The 16,503-nt window shown below is 37.3% G+C and overlaps 1 protein-coding gene across 1 annotated transcript; it reads right to left on the bottom strand.

The window, feature by feature from the left end:
- Nucleotides 1–2,057: 2,057 nt before the first annotated feature.
- Nucleotides 2,058–11,211, bottom strand: tescb (tescalcin b). Its single transcript, XM_026922015.3, has 8 exons — nucleotides 10,962–11,211; nucleotides 8,430–8,499; nucleotides 7,927–8,007; nucleotides 7,139–7,278; nucleotides 6,743–6,804; nucleotides 6,127–6,234; nucleotides 5,446–5,493; nucleotides 2,058–5,278 (listed from the first exon to the last, which is right to left on the bottom strand). The coding sequence occupies exons 1-8, from the start codon at nucleotides 11,023–11,025 to the stop codon at nucleotides 5,201–5,203; spliced, it is 651 nt and encodes a 216-aa protein (XP_026777816.1). The 5' UTR covers nucleotides 11,026–11,211; the 3' UTR covers nucleotides 2,058–5,200.
- Nucleotides 11,212–16,503: the final 5,292 nt, after the last annotated feature.

Here is a 16,503-nt window from a genome sequence, read left to right as displayed (position 1 = left end):
TTTACTCTTCACCCAGTGTGCAACTACAGTATGTGATATTGAGATCCCAAAGCATAACACAGTGGACAAAACCATTGCTGTCAAAGCTGTAGTCAAGCTATAAGAATCAGTGTTTACTAGTTATTCTGTATTAACATGCCGATTGGGCACTGTGGTTAAAGGAACAAATATATAGGAAGTGGCACCAAAATATAATACCCTTTTCTCCAGTCACATGTTCCTGTAAAAATGGAAGCTGGGAGATGCATATTCGGTCAAGTCTGAAGTTGAGATCTGTGGGCTATGCCAGACTCAGCAATGCTGACAAATAGCTTACTAAATTAGTGTAGCAAATTAGAGTGCATGTTTTGGAACTATAATAAAAGCTAAAAGATTTGTTATAGTTCTAAATATGGAAAGCTTATTTCTAAAAGGCAAAAGTGACCTCTCCAAAGGCTTTGCTTAGGTACAGTTTGAGGGTCAAACCCTGAGTTGGAAGGTGCTTGAACCTGAAGAGTTTTTTACTGACTCAAATGTAATATACCTGGAATTTAACTGTAAAACAAATTCCACAGACCCACTCAGTACAGATTCATTTTATAATTACATTATTCAAATGGGTGAATTAATATTTTTTTATATTTATTAGAGCTTTCAGTTCCCGAATTGTCCACTGACAAAACACATTAGGTCCAAGTTATTATTTATAGACCTACTTTTTTCTGCTACTAGGTTTGGATTAAACCCAATACAAGTGACTATTCAAATGGGCCAATAATATAATATAATATAATATAATATAATAATATAATATAAAATAATATAATATAATAATATAATATAATAACTTCGATAATGTTGGTTTGTGATTTCCACTGTAACTAAATTTAAAAAAAAAAAAAAAAAAAAAAAAAGCCTGTCCCTGGAGTCCCTGGACCTCACTTTACGACCTACTGTGACTGAGAACCTCTGTGACAGTAATCTACCTGAGACTTCCTGTTTAATTTGATGATTAGTAGCATTTTATCATTTTCTAGAACTTCAACAGAAACTGGTAGGTGGTAGAACCATATGCCGTATATTACCCTTATCTCTTTAGGGGACATTTTGAAGAAGAAAGGTGGGGATTTCTTACCTTCACACATTGTTTACTACAGAAAACTAAGAGAGCAAGAGAGAGGAGAAAAGGGTTTGTTTTATGGTGAAACAGAAAGGAGGGCAGTGAGAACTAAACTTGTGATTGCTTGCACAACTTCACTTCAAAGTGGCACTTTTCTTCTCTGCTCACAGCTGCTACCAAGAAATGGTTTCAAGTCTTTGATATAAAACCAACATCAAAGTCCTGATGATAATTTTCTAAGTGCTACAGGAATTTGCACAATGAGGGCAGAGCATCAGCATCCAGTTCAGGCTGGGCTTCAGTACGTTTGTGTGAGTACAAAAAAACAAATAAGGGATTCTTAATTATATTACGGCTAACAGAAACAACAGAAGGATAAAGTGCGTACAGAGTAAAAAAAACTACTGCAATTGGATTATTCTAGTTTTAAACCAAATACAGCATCAACCTACACACCCCAAATTTACTCTGTTAATATGTTCTTGTTTTCTGATTTTTTTTTTCCCCAAAGTGAGGCAGACTCAATCCAGGCATTAAAAATCACAGAATAACCACTAAGCTACTAGAATGAGAGCGAAAGAACCTTTTAGTTAGTAAACTGGAACCTGGCTAATTACCAAAAATCATATTACACACATTTAATATAATCCTGGAGTGTAAGATGCACCTCCAATGAATTAGAGTCTGCTTAAAGAAACTGCTCTACCCTATAGTATAGAGTATTTTAGATTTTGTAGCTTTTGCCTGTTTCCTGAGCTGTAGCCTTCATTCCTCTGTCAGGCCTTAAAAATATCTAAAGAGATATTATATAAATAATTCATTACAAAGTAATGCTGAACCCTTTTAATTCATCTTAGATGTAAATTTTGTGTGACTTTGTTCTGAAGCGTTTTGGGGACAGGAATGATGACAGGTCAAAAAAAAAAAAAACTTGTGTGATCAATTTACACAGAAAGCATTTCTCAAGCATTTTTTTTATTCCTCAGTATCAAGTGAATCCCATGGAGAAGATGATGTTTCAATTTTATCCAGCTTAATCCACACCAGCTTTCTAAAACTCTACAGTCCACAGGATAATCAAATTGGATTTTGTATAATCACACACGTCGTATCATGATTGCAGTTTAATGTAAATAACAGAAAATGTGAAAATGGTGAAACTGATATTTTACAATCAATTTGTATACTTTAAAAAGTGGTGGGGACAAAATTGGGGAATATTAAAAGCTGTGGGAACTTCCCAGCATTACACCTATGCCAATGATTGATGCTGACATAAAATACAAAAAATTGTTGTATTTTATATCAACATCAGATAGAAGACATTGTGCCTTATAGTCCAGAAAGTACAATACATGGCTGAATATTGACAGTGATATTTCTGACACAGTTTGTCAGAACCACTTATTACTAAGTTGTGAAAATTATAGAAAAATATAACTGTACTATATAACTGTACTGACATCTGCTGGTCAGCAAATATAACCTTCACTCAAGCTCATCAGGATTGTGGAGTGGTGTTCATAGGGCTATGTGAAACCTACATAAGCTCTAACTGAAAGAAAGATACATTAAACATTCATAAAGGCTTACTCCAACAGTTGTTAGCTGCATTATCAATTTTGATGTCAAGCTGACCAGAAACCTGAGTCAAATGACAGAGATTTTGTTGACATAAGCTTGTGTTATGACACTTTCTGGTCTGACTTTGTATCTCAGTGTACTTCTGGTATGTCACATGATGGTGATAATGTAGCATAACTTGCCAAAATTAATTTAAAAATTGTTAAAAATTGTTTTGCTCATTTTAAGTCTTCTTTCTCTCTCAAACACACACACTAATACACAAACTCACTCTAAAGTCAGAGAAACTACATATTTCGGTGTCATGGCATTGTTCTTGGCTTTCATAAAAATCATCATAGCAAAATGAAACTCACTTAAATTGTGGGCCAGAAAAATAGGCATGACTCTGTTGTTACAGAGTTGTTTCTACTGACATAAAGCTTGCTATGTAAAAGTTTTGTACAGGAGCTTTCAGACTGGGAACACCACACAAGATCCACACAGTTCTCACCTTGGTTAAATTTACCTCACTCTCATGTAATTCTGACATACACTACCAGAAGCACTATGAGCTACAGTTATTATGTTCAGACACATCAAATGCTCAGACACATCAAACATCATCATATCCACACTTTAGACACAAAAGAAATGTGTCTCTAGAAAACTACTAGAAATCTAATTACAGTGAAGCCACTGTACACAATAACATCTGAAATATGGAAATATCTTTAATATAGCCAAATGTATCTAGTATTTTCTATTATAAGATTACAATTTACAGAATATATGATTATTAAACCTATTTCTAGACATTTTTTTACTAATTTTAAGCTTGAAGTAGTCTTGTTCTTTTGGCTGATAATTTAAGATTTTGCTCATTTTAGGCATTTATTTCTAGAAAGAAGCAAAATGATCCACCAATAAAATAAGAAAATTTCAAGAATGAAATTATTAAGAAAAATTCTAGAAATAAGTTTTTATAATCTTATATCTGGTTGGTGTAATCTTGTACCTTGTATTGTAAGAAATACTAGATAAATATGACTATATTCAATACATTTTACTTGATAGGATATACTCTTTTTTGCCATTAAAGTGAATGATAATATAAAAAGGATTCAGGACTGATGAAGTTTATGCTTATTTTTTGGTCAAACAGGTAAGGCATTAATTTGTTCTGTAATGTTGAGGGAGGTTAGTGAGTGATAAATGATAATCAGCTGATTTATCCTCATTGCCTTACCCAGTTGAGAAGTTGTTTAGCTAGAAAACTCATGAACCGAGTAACTAACAGTAGGTGCTGTTGAGTTTCTGCATATTTTTACATTTAAACATGGTTATATCAGGCAAGAGCGAGTGATCTGAACCCTCTGCTCACCTGATGTGTGTCTTTTTATCCTCTGGTGTGGGTTTTAGTTAGCATGCTAACACTACAGGGTTTGTGTCGAACTATGACAGTCAGGAGAACAAAATACACAGATTAGATAACAAAATACATACAGACTGGTTAAAAAACATTGAAACTGACCAGTCATTATAGTTTTGTTCTCTGTACCATACTGTAGCTAACTATATTTGGCTAACGACCATAGAGCTGTATAGAGTCTTCTATATACAGGCTGTGGTCCAGTGTTCTGGAGGATATGTACTGCTTATGATGCTCAAATTAATCAACTCAAATTAATGGGTAGCATGGTGGAACAGTGGGTAGCATTCCTGACTCTCAGCCTTATGGTCCTGAGATCAGTTTATTGTCTGTGTGGAGTTTTGCATGTTCTCCCAGTGTCTGCACTCCTGTTTCCTTCCACTGTTCAAAACTATGCCAGTAGGTGGAGCACTCTAACTAGCTGTGACTAGGTTGTGCAATTGTGTGATGCTCTGCAATGTACTGGCATCCGTTCCAGGGTGTATCCCTGAATTGCACGACATATGTTCCCGGGATAGGCTCAGTATCCATCACAACCCTGACTATAATGTTAATTTCATACATCAGAATGACACCGGACATTATCTGACATCATTTAATTCATATATATATATATATATATATATATATATATATATATATATATATATATATATATATATACGCAGTATTTTATGTGTGTGTTTCACAGTGAGAAAGGTTATTTATTGCTATTCTATACCACATTTATTGCTATTCTATATCTAATATGCCCCCTGAAAAAAAGTACATTCTTTGCTTTTAAGACATGACAATTAAATAACATTCAGGTCTCTAGAATTGAAAAAATAATAAGTAACAGATAAATAACTAAGTAAGTTGATTCTTCAAGCGATTCATCACAGATCTTCAAGGTGGTGCTTAGAGTGAACATGCAAGGTCTATTTATGCCACACCTAAAACAGCTGAAACAGCACCACAACAGTACTTAGCCAATTTAATGCTATCTTTTAAGTGCAAAAATAACCCATTTACCTTTCTGTTAAGCTTTAGCTTAATAGTTATCATTGGTGCCTTGGAATATCAGGTGAAGCATCGATTGCTGATAGGTGTATATCAGGTGGGCATCATTTGCACAGACTCGTTGTGTCCACATTTAAGAACCGGATGTGCATCCTCGTCTCAATTTCTATTCCTTTCAGAATCTGATTTCAAAACAAATGGATTATTAGGTTTTATATCTTCATAACTTCATTAACTGATAGACAACTCTTAAAAAAAATATTACGTGGCACAGATATATTGAGTTATAATGAGTTATAGTTGTACTGATAAACTGTAGACATGACACTGGCCCAAAATATAGACAAACCTTCACAAAATGCTCAAATGTGATCCCCTCATAAAATTCATCTGGACCCTGTAAAAGAAGAAATTACTCTTACATTGCACATCTGACATTAGTTAGCAACTTATTAACACATACTGTGAGGTAGTGTAGAGCAGGGCTATCAAATATAAAGGTTAAAGGTTCTAATCAAGGTCACTAAATGAATTTAAAGTCTGTGTTCTAAATTAAAATTGAACTGGCAGAATCGAACAGCTAGTCTCTGTTATTCCAGTAGGAAGAAAAATAGAGCGATTAGTCCTAACTTTGAGCAAAGTATGACAAAAAATGAAAAATGTGCTAATCATATGTAATTCTTCATTAGCAAGCTAACACTACAAAATGTGCACAGGTCCGGGAGGGGACACTTTATGCAAGACACCGTATTGTAAAACCATACTTTGGAAAAATTCTTTTTTTTTTCTTGGCAATGAACTGCAATCTATTCATCTCTTGTAGCTGATATATGTTCAATTCATTTGTGCATTCAATATGTACTTTTCAGATAAATACCAATAAATTAACATATTTTAAGAGGCGTTGTTGATATGTTATTGGTCTATTAAACTGATTTTTTGGTCTGTCCACTTGACACGGGACTAAATATAATGTGGCCGGTTACCAAAAATGAGATAGACATCCTGGTGTAGAGATTAAAAAGCCTACCATGCGTCCCACTGAAATGCTAGCAACCTCCAACATGGCAGCATCTGCAATGCCCTTGGCTGTCTCCCTTCCGAGTGATCCACTCTTAGAGAGCAGCTCTTCCACCACCTGCAGCAAGCCAATATGTTGTTAGTTATTGCAAACCACACCTGATATTTTTATAGAATCTTGATAAATGTGGATGGCTTACTGATTTCTTTTCTGGGCTGAACTGAATAACTCAATATTACTAGTTAAATTCAGAATCAACAGTTCAATACAATTTGTATAACACATAAGTATGCGATGCTATACGCAATGGAATGGCATCCCATCTGGAGTGAATTCTCAAGCCTTGCACCCAGTGTTGCTGGGACTGACTCTGCATTTACCATGACCCTGACCAGGATAAAGTGCTTACTTAAGATGAATAAATGAATACAAGTATGAATAGTTTATTTGTAGAAAAAACTCTCTTCTCTGAGGACAATAACGAACCTAACTAACCTAGCATTTAGTAAATCAGCTGATCCTGAAAGATCAGCCTTTTTATTGTTACTTCATTAAACCACTTGTGTATTGCATGAAGTGTCACACATGTCCTGTGCTTAACAAATATGGAATTTGTATGCCTTACATGTTTGTATTCCTCCAGTGTTATGGTCCCATCATTGTCAGTATCATGCATGTTAAACAGGACTGTCAGGGCAGAAAAGGGTGCATAAATTATTAATGCAGTTTGTAGCGGCAGAGTCAAGCGTTCAATACACAGTGCACAGTGCCAAGAACCAGAGTACAGTTTATGTACTGGTATTTAAGCTTGATTCAATTATATTTTCTATATACAAAAACATATTTCACAATATTTGTTTCCTAGACCTTTCTACATCAAAGTATGGTACAACTGAAAAGCCTAATCTCACATTAGTTATCAACCAGATAGGGGAGAGAGAAATCCATATTGACTGTCATGTTGTATTGTTGCCAACATCATGTTTATCTGATTTCATTGATTTATTTATTGCATTCTTACAGCGCAGTTTGGTCCTCCTTATCTCTTCTCTCTGCTCCTCTGTCATGTGCACTGATGGAGCTCTGAAGTAAGACATGACAGTAAGGAACTCCTCAAAGCTAATTTCTTGAACTGATCCTTCACCTCCTTTCTGGAAGTTTCTGTTGAGACAAAGCTTATGAGTATGAATAGCCCACAATGATAAAAAAAATGTTTGACATGATTCTACAGTGACATATGCTGTTATTATGAGTGATTTTGGCAGAAGTTAAGATTAAGTTAGCTGTTTTGAAACTCACAATTCAAACAAATACAAACCCTTCAGTGCCTTGTCCAAAGACACACCCCAAAACACATGCACATTACCCTTGCTGGAAAAAAAAAACAAATGCTAGTGCAAGAGGCAGAGCATCCTGAACTGACAGGAAACATGTCTGACACGGAAGCAGAGACACCACCATATGCTGATAGGTTGGTTGGTTGGTGATGCAGATCATTTGTTTTTTTCCCCTCCCATTTATAGAGCCTGGGGCACCACAGAGGTTGGAGTTTCTCCTCTGAGCATATAGTTTATTATGTTGCCAAAATCATTCACCCTACCCCTAAGTTCAATATTCACACAACAAGCAGCACCAATGTTTAAAAAAATTATGTAAGCCTCAAAAAATAGGTTTCAGTGCAGTGAATGGTCCAATAGAAGTGTTAGACTGAGTAAATTTACCTGGCCTTGAAACAAGAATAAAACTTGACTTAGTCATCGACACAATTAATAAGTGAATAACTAACCCACAATTTTACTCATCACTGACCTTCTGTCAAAGAAAGCTGCTACAATCTGGGATCGAATTGGGTTGCTTGCTAGGTCTGGAAGCGTGTTAAGATCATCTCTCCTTTAAATAGAAAGCATTTCATTGTGAAAAGTGATCATTCAGGTGTTGCATAATGAATTACATACTATCATAATGAATCGTATCTTTATGATATATATATATATATATATATATATATATATATATATATATATATATATATACATATACATATATATATATATATATGTATATATATATATATATATATATATATATCGTACAGTACATCATATAATAAAATATTTACAGTTGAAGGATTGCAATATTTATCAAGATACAAACAATGCAAGAAGAGTAAAACTAAGTGTGTATCCAGGAGAATGGACTTCTACACCCTACTTAGAACTTGGCTACTGTGAAAAATGTTAAATTATATATAAAACAAAATTAAAAAGAATTTGTCACTGAGCAAAGATAGCACAGGGTTGTGTATAACCTACCGTAGCACATCATCGTTGTTGCTTAACTGCTTGAAGCGATTATGAAGAATCTTTATCTGCTCCAGTGAAACTGAAAAAAGAATGAAAGCACAATAGCAGCATTTATTAGTTGGGCTATATTCAGGGGCAGGTTTTACAAAACAAAATCCTAAAGTGGATATACACGGATCAGCCATAACATTAAAACCACCTGCTTAATATTGTGCAGGTCCCACTTGTGCCACCAAAACAGCTCTGACCCGTCGAGGCACGGACTCCATAAGACCTCTGAAGGTGTGCTGTGGTATCTGGCACCAAGACATTAGCAGCAGATCCTTTAAGTCCTGTAAGTTGCGAGGTAGGGCCTCCAAGGATTGGATTTATTTGTCCAGCACATCCCACAGATGCTCGATCAGATTGAGATTCAGATTGAGAATTTGGAGGCCAGATCAACACCTTGAACTCTTTGTCATGTTCCTCAAACCATTTCAGAACAATTTTTGCAGTGTGGCAGGGTGCATTTTCCTGCTGAAAGACACCACTGCCATTAGGGAATATCGATGCCGTGAAGGGGTGTACCAGGTCTGCAACGATGTTTAGGTAGGTGGTACATGTCAAAGTAACATCCACATCCAAGGAATTCCAGCAGAACATTGCCCAGAGCATCGCACTGCCTCCGCTGGTTTTCCTTCTTCCCATAGTGCATCCTGCTGCCATCTCTTCCCCAGGTAGGTGACGGGCACACACCCGACCATCCTCATGATGTAGAAGAAAACATGATTCATCAGACCAGGCCACCTTCTTCCATTGCTTCATGGTCCAGTTCTGATACTCCATGCCCATGCGTAGGCGCTTTCGGGGTCAGAATGGGCACTCTGGTCGGTCTGCAGCTACTCAGCCCCATATGTAGCAAGCTGCAATGCACTGTGTGTTCGGACACCTTTCTATCATAGACGGTATTAATTTTTTCAGCAATTTGTGCTACAGTAGCTCTTCTGTGGGATTATAAGATGGGCTAGCCTTTGCTCCCCACACGCATCAGTGTGCCTTGAGCGCCCATGACCCTGTTGCTGGTTCACCGGCTGTCCTTCCTTGGACCACTTTTGGTAGGTACTAACCACTGTATACTGGGAACAGCCCACAAAACCTGCCGTTTCGGAGATGCTCTGACCCAGTCGTCTAGCCATCACAATTTGGCCCTTGTCAAAGTTGCTTGCCCATTTTTTCCTGCCTCCAACACATCAACTTTGAGAACTGACTGTTCACTTGCTGCCTAATATATCCCACCCCTTGACAGGTGCCATTGTAATGAGACAATCAAGGTTATTCACTTCACCTGTCAGTTGTTTTAATGTTATGGCTGATTTGTGTATTCTTCAAGCTATGCTCCAAATTGACTATTAATGAACATACATGAAATAACATTATTCTATTATTTATAACAGTATACCATCTGCTATTTTCTGCAGAGCCTCAATCAATATACTAATTGTAAAAAGGAAACACAAGAGCTTATTGCTTGTGTACTATAATCCTTTAACTAGCTATACAGCTGTACTTCAGCATTGTGACTTTCCAGTTACACAAAGGTCAACTGGGCCAGATGGAACAAGGTCTCCTTTATGGAAGAGGTCAGATTTAAAAAGCTATTAAATTAAAATCATTGTAGGACAAATGCCATGCTGAAACAGCTTACTGCATATTCTATAGTGTCTAAAATATCAGGAGAAACAAGAGAGCCATTGGCATGTAATGTAAAGTCAGTTCACTGTGCCCCAACTTCAGACTCGGTTTTTGCAGACCGTCAAGATGGCTGAGCACCCATTTGTCTGTTCAGCATTATGACCCCAGAGAGGATCTGTGGGACATCCTGAATCACAACATCAGGTAGCGATGTAACCCTTTGCCTGCAAATGGCCAGTAATTTCAGGCTTTTCTACAGGAATGAGAGAAAATGTCACAGTTGCACAGTCTGAGATCCATCAGCTCAGTACAACAGAGATAACAGATGCTTGTTGGCAAGAAGACTGCAGGATGACTCCTGTTAAATGAGGGTGATCTAAATCTACATCCAGATTCCTGTAAAGCTGCTTTGTGTCAATGTCTGTTGTTAAAAGGCTCTATACAGACAACTGAATTGTTTTTGTTTACTGTTACCAGTTACATGGTTTGTATTTCCTGTTATTGTTTACATTTGTTGGCTCTTATTTGAACTGGATTGTAATTGCAGTTCAAAAAATGAGTGTTACTTTTTGCATTCTATTTGAAAAGTATAGTTTGATCTAAATTCATATGCATACTGTATTAATGCTGAGGGTTTATTATTGTGGTAGGAGGGATCTGGAGCGTTTCTCCTCATTTTCACACGTCATGCCACACAGTCGCCTTTTTAAACACACCTGACACACTCTTAAGCTTTATAATTAGCGTTGAAAAGGAACTGGAGGCTGGGATGTGTTGCTTCCCCACAAACACTACTAAAATAAGAGAGAAATCATACAATTTCATCGCGTAAAACCACCTTCATCCATATTTTTAAACTGTCTTACTTACAGCCTGTCTTCTCAGACAAAATCCGATAGTGATGGTCTTCCGGTACTGAATGAAAAGCCCCCATAATGGCAGGAAGGTTCCCTCACGGATCCGTATTTTGCTGTCAGAAGTGATCTATAGAGAACATCCGCTGGTTTCAGTTTCCTACTAGGCAAATGCAAATTTGAACCGAGTGAGTTCGTCATTTCCCCGCGGTCCTAGCGCTTCACGCGCATCCGCTGCGCTGTAACTCCTGGCAACAGTCACTACCTGCTCTATGCATGCATGAGAACAGTGCGCATGCGCGGTACAAAGCGCGCCGTGTAGCTCCTTTCGTTGTGTACACTGATACACTGGTACATCCTGGTTACGAAATGGATGGTTGTATTAATTTATTTATTTATTTTTAAATCGTTACAATAACCATTAAAACAGACAATGTAACCTGTGTTTAAGCAAACACACTTGGTTCCCTTTTCTCAATTTGTAAATGTATGCAATGTATATGCAACACTTAGTGTGCTTTTCTAATAAATCATAAAACATGTTTGTCTTTTAATTAAGTTACATCATACAATAATGAACCTTTACTACTGTTACATACTGTAATCACACCATATGGCATAGACACCCTATAGTGATTCTATGTTTTCTTATTGGGGGTCCAAGCACCAAAGGTACTGGAACCCTATTGTAATTGTTAGAATTTTTATTTCTTTCTCTTCTCTTCTTCCTATTATTATTGTTATCACCATCATCATTATTATTATTATTATTATTATTATTATTATTGTAAACAAATTGTGCAGAGCAAACACATGAAACTAGGTCAGCAGGTAGTACTCCCTCCCAGGTAAGTGAGATGGGCCCAACTGGCCCAATGGTGGTGCTAAAGTGGCAAGTGTTTATGTTTTTGTCCATATATCATGAACCCTGAGTCCTTTTTTTTTTTTACTCTGATTCCTTGGGTTCTTCCAAATAAAAAAGCCTCAAGAACCATTTAGCTCTGCCACTAATTTGCATAATATGCAAAATGTACTCTTGCAAACTAGTCCTAGGATTTTACTTCTTCACAATATTGATGTCAAACCACTTGGGTACAGTGAACCTCAATAATTATGAAAAATATGTTGACATTTATATCAATATGGCCACCATATGTCATCAGTTTTAAGGAGGCAGAGCTGGTTTACTCAAATAGCTGTAATTCATGATTGGATGTGGATCATATGGTTTTGAATCAAAATGGAAATACATGTTCAGTACAAGGTTCTCAGGATGTCTGCAAATTTTGGGGCGTGGTCATACACAGGGGGTGGATTTAAAGTTCGAATAGGTGTTTCTGAAGAACCGTAAAGCCATTCAAGCTGGAATTTGGTATGGTGCGCCTATGTGCTAATCTGTAAGAGGATTTTTCATGAGCCCTAATTACTGAAAAAACATGGACGCCATCGGCCAATCATGTTTTAGCAGGCATTTGTCAAGGTTCCCATTAAGCTATTTTAATGAAACTTGAATGGTAGTTTCAGGGAGGGACCTACTAGTAGCTGATGCAGTCTTACTCAGATTGGCCACTGTGGGGAGCTATTCGTATTCATAGAGGTTGGAGTTAAGTTCAAATAGTGGTTTCTCAGGAACCAAAAGTCCAACGGAGCTGAAGTTTGGTGTGCTACATAGATCTGCTAATCTGTAGCTGGATTTTTAATCATCACTGGAATAAATCAAAACCATGGCCACTATTAGCCAATCAGTTTTCATCAGGCATTTTAAACAACTAGCATTGAGCTGTCATCACAAAACTTCATAAGTATGTTCCTGTATGGTCTCTTCATGGTTCTATGTATCTTGGCAAGAACTAGCCAGTGGGGTCGCTATCTGTGAGGAGTGCTTGAACCCTGTAGACTTCCACATGGGAGTCTATAGCAACCCATTGTATGCTTTGTACGCTTTTTATGAAATTTGGCACGGTGACAGTCTCAGGTACCTTCACAGCAATTTTGATGAACACCACTAAAGCCCTCTAATGCCATCAATAGGGCAAATTTGGACATATGTTTACAATAATAACTCTGCTATGCAATTCTCCTACAAACTTTATCCGATTATCACCAAATTTGAATCACAGCATTGTGCGACTAGCCCGAAAAAGTTGTTTCTCTGATTTTTGACACATGGGACAGTTTGTCCGTAACACACAAATGAATTTGATGGCAAAGCTCAATCAATAAAGTACATATATCTCTCTAGCTATCTAGCTGTGTGTTTTTCAGTGCGATACAATTTCCAACTTCTCAAGGCAAAGAAATTAAATGTTCTTAAATGCCCGATGACCTCAACATGTTTTCACTTATTGAAGATGCAGCTGAAGAGAGAAAAACCCACAAACAAGCAGCAACTGAAGGCAGCTGCGGTAAAGGCCTGGAAACGCATCTCAAGGGAAAAAACTCAGCATTTGGTGATGTCTATGGGTTCCAGATTTCAGGCAGTCATTGACTGCAGAGGCTTAGCATCCAAGTATTAAAAATAATCCTAATATCCTATATTTATTATATATAAAACCCTAACTCAAATGTTAGTTTGTCCTACACTTCAATTACATCTTGACTGCCTCATTTAAAATCTATTGTCGTGGTGTACAGAGGTAATATTACGAAAATTGTGTCCAAATACTTATGGAACTGACTATCTATCTATATCTATATATCTATATCTATCTATCTATCTATCTATTTGTAGGCTCCCCTAGGGACTAGGCTCCCCTGGGACTCTATGTAATATATATATATATATATATATATACTCTATGTAATATATATATATATATATATATACTAATCAGTGATAACATTAATACCACCTGCCTACTATTGTGTAGGTCCCCCTTGTGCCGCTAGCACAGCTCTGATCCATTGAGGCATGGACTCATGGACTACGCAAGACCTCTGAAGGTGTGCTATGGTGTCTTGCAGCAGATCCTTTAAGTCCTGTAAGTTGCGAGGTGGAGCCTCCATGGATTGGACTTGTTTGTCCGGCACATCCCACAGATGCTCAGTCGGACTGAAGTCAACACCTTGAACTATTTGTCATGTTCTTCAAACCATTCCTGAACAATTTTTATACTGTGGCAGGGTGCATTATCCTGCTGAAAGAGGCCACTGCCATTAGGGAATACCACTGCCATGAAGGGGTGTACTTGGTCTGCAACAATGTTTAGGTAGGTGGTATGTGTCAAAGTAACATCCACATGAATGCCAGGACCCAATGTTTCCCAGCAGAACATTGCCCAGAGCATCACACTGCCTCCACCGGCTTGCCTTCTTCCCATAGTGCATCCTGCTTCCATTTCTTCTTCAGATAAGCAACACACACTCACCTGACTGTCCACATGATGTAAATGAAAACATGATTCATCAGACCAGGCCATCTTCTTCCATTGCTCCATGGTTCAGTTCTGATGCTCACGTGCCCATTGTAGGCGCTGACAGGGGTCAGCATAGGCACTTTGAGTGGTCTGTGGCCCAATACGCAGCAAGTCAACTTTATTTAAAGATCATATTAAAGAATAAAATAAGTCTTAAGACTAACTTTAAAACCACTCATTGTTGGAGAAGCTCTGACGTTAAAAGGTAGACTGTTCCAGATCTTAGTGGCAGCAACAGAAAAAGCCTGATCTCCCTTAGATTTATAACGTGAAAGAGGGACAGATAAGAGAAGTTGACTACATGATCTTAGCAACCTTGGGGCCAGCTGAAGGAGATCACAGATATAATCAGGTGCCATTTTGTGCAAATCCTTGTACACAAATAGAAGAATCTTAAAAGCAACTCTAAATTTAATCAGGATCCAATGCAATGAGGCAAGAATGGGAGAAATATGATCCTTTTATTTATTTTGTTCCTGTTAACAGTCTGGCTGCCGCATTTTGAACCATCAGGGTGGACTGAGCCAGACAGACGTACGGGGAATTACAGTAATCCAACTGAGATGAGTGCATGGATCAGAATTTCAAGGTCCTTAGAAGAAAGGAAGTGTTTTAATTTTGCAATAGATCTAAGTTGGAAAAAGCCACTCTTTACAACAGCATTAATTTACTTATCAAATTGGAGCAGGGGTTCAAAATGCCAAGATTTTTTTTGCATGACTATGCAAGTTGTTACTTAGGGAGCCTAACTGATTTTTAAGTGAATTGCTGAATACATGAGAGCCTAGCAAGAGAACCTCAGTTTTATTTTCATGGTCAAATGAATGGGTATCATTTGGTTTGATCGGAAGGTAAAGTTGGAAATCGTCAGCATAACAATGATACATAATATTATATATTTGAAATATGGAACTAAGAGAAAGCATATAAAGGGAAAACAAAAGAGGCCCCAGAATAGAAACCTGTGGAAAACCACATGAAATGGGTGCAGGTAATGAGAAAAAGGACTCAATGCTAACGGAAAAAGTCCGACCCTTTAATGACAGGCCCTGTATTCCATTATAATGCCAGGCCCTGCAGCCAGCTACAGATTCAGAAATTTATCTCAAATGTTAAATGTATCCAAATATGAGATAATCTGAGAAAGCACAACTTTCTCTATACCCTTTGAGATATAGGTCAATTTGGAAATGGGTCCGTAATTATTATACACAGTGTGGTCAAGATGAGAACCTTTCAATAAAGGCTGTACAATAGCATGCTTACAACTAAGTGGAACTTCCCCATTCATCAAAGAGATATTTATTATAGCTACGACAATAGGACTGATGGTATCAAAGACATCCCTAAACAAATGAGAAGGTAATACATCCAGCTGGAAAAAAAGGGCTTCATCTGGGAAATTATTTTGGATACTTGACATGAGGACACTTGTCGAAAATGTGTAGAACTACTGGGGTGGAACTAACTGAGAGTAATAGATATCAGGGGCCAAATAATCAGACCTAATATCCTGGATTTTCTAAACAAAAAATTCTGAGAATTGTTTACATGTCTCAAGAGTACTATCCTGATTAGGGCAGGGGATAGGATTAAGGACACAGTCAATAGTTTTAAAAAGAACTTTAGGCCTACTGGCATTTTTTTGGCAATCAAGTCCAAAAAATATTTACATTTTGCCTCACTAACAGAGGTTTGATAAGCAATTAGACGGTCCTTCAGAATTTGGTAGGAAACTTGGGGCCTGTCTTTTTTTCACCTAAGCTAGGTCCTTAACTAGACCCTAGTTAAATGAATCCACCCACACTGTCTGAAAGTGTGGGTGGATTCATTTAACTAGGGTTGAGAACTAGCCTTGGCCTTGCATCTCTTTGGCCTTAGTGGAGCAGCTGTACCAAGAGCAGCAGAACAAACTGAATTAAAAACTTCAACTAGCTGTTTGGTGTCCATACAACATAGCGGAGAAACACTAGAACTTGAAAGAAGAATAGAGTAAGACTCTTTTTAATTTTAATACTGTAGTAGCATGTACAACACGAGAATACCGTACAGGCTGAGAGAAAATAGGCAGATGATATGAAATAACAGGTTCAAATACCACAAGGCAATGATCAGAAGTGCCAGCATCAAATACTTCACAAA

This window comes from Pangasianodon hypophthalmus, chromosome 27, assembly GCF_027358585.1.
Source record: "Pangasianodon hypophthalmus isolate fPanHyp1 chromosome 27, fPanHyp1.pri, whole genome shotgun sequence".
Taxonomy (NCBI): domain Eukaryota; kingdom Metazoa; phylum Chordata; class Actinopteri; order Siluriformes; family Pangasiidae; genus Pangasianodon; species Pangasianodon hypophthalmus.
The sequence above is the reverse complement of the archived record's forward strand: the minus strand, read 5'-3'. Positions and strand labels throughout refer to the sequence as shown.

Excerpts from the sequence above, each read along its gene's own strand:
- tescb (XM_026922015.3), bottom strand. The coding sequence starts at position 11,025 with ATGGGGGCTTTTCATTCAGTACCGGAAGACCATCACTATCGGATTTTG. Across the intron at positions 8,500-10,961 it reads TTTGTCTGAGAAGACAGGCT|TTTCACTGGAGCAGATAAAG; the intron begins GTAAGTAAGACA and ends TTCTTTTTTCAG. Across the intron at positions 5,494-6,126 it reads GCATTTCAGTGGGACGCATG|GGTCCAGATGAATTTTATGA; the intron begins GTAGGCTTTTTA and ends CTTCTTTTACAG.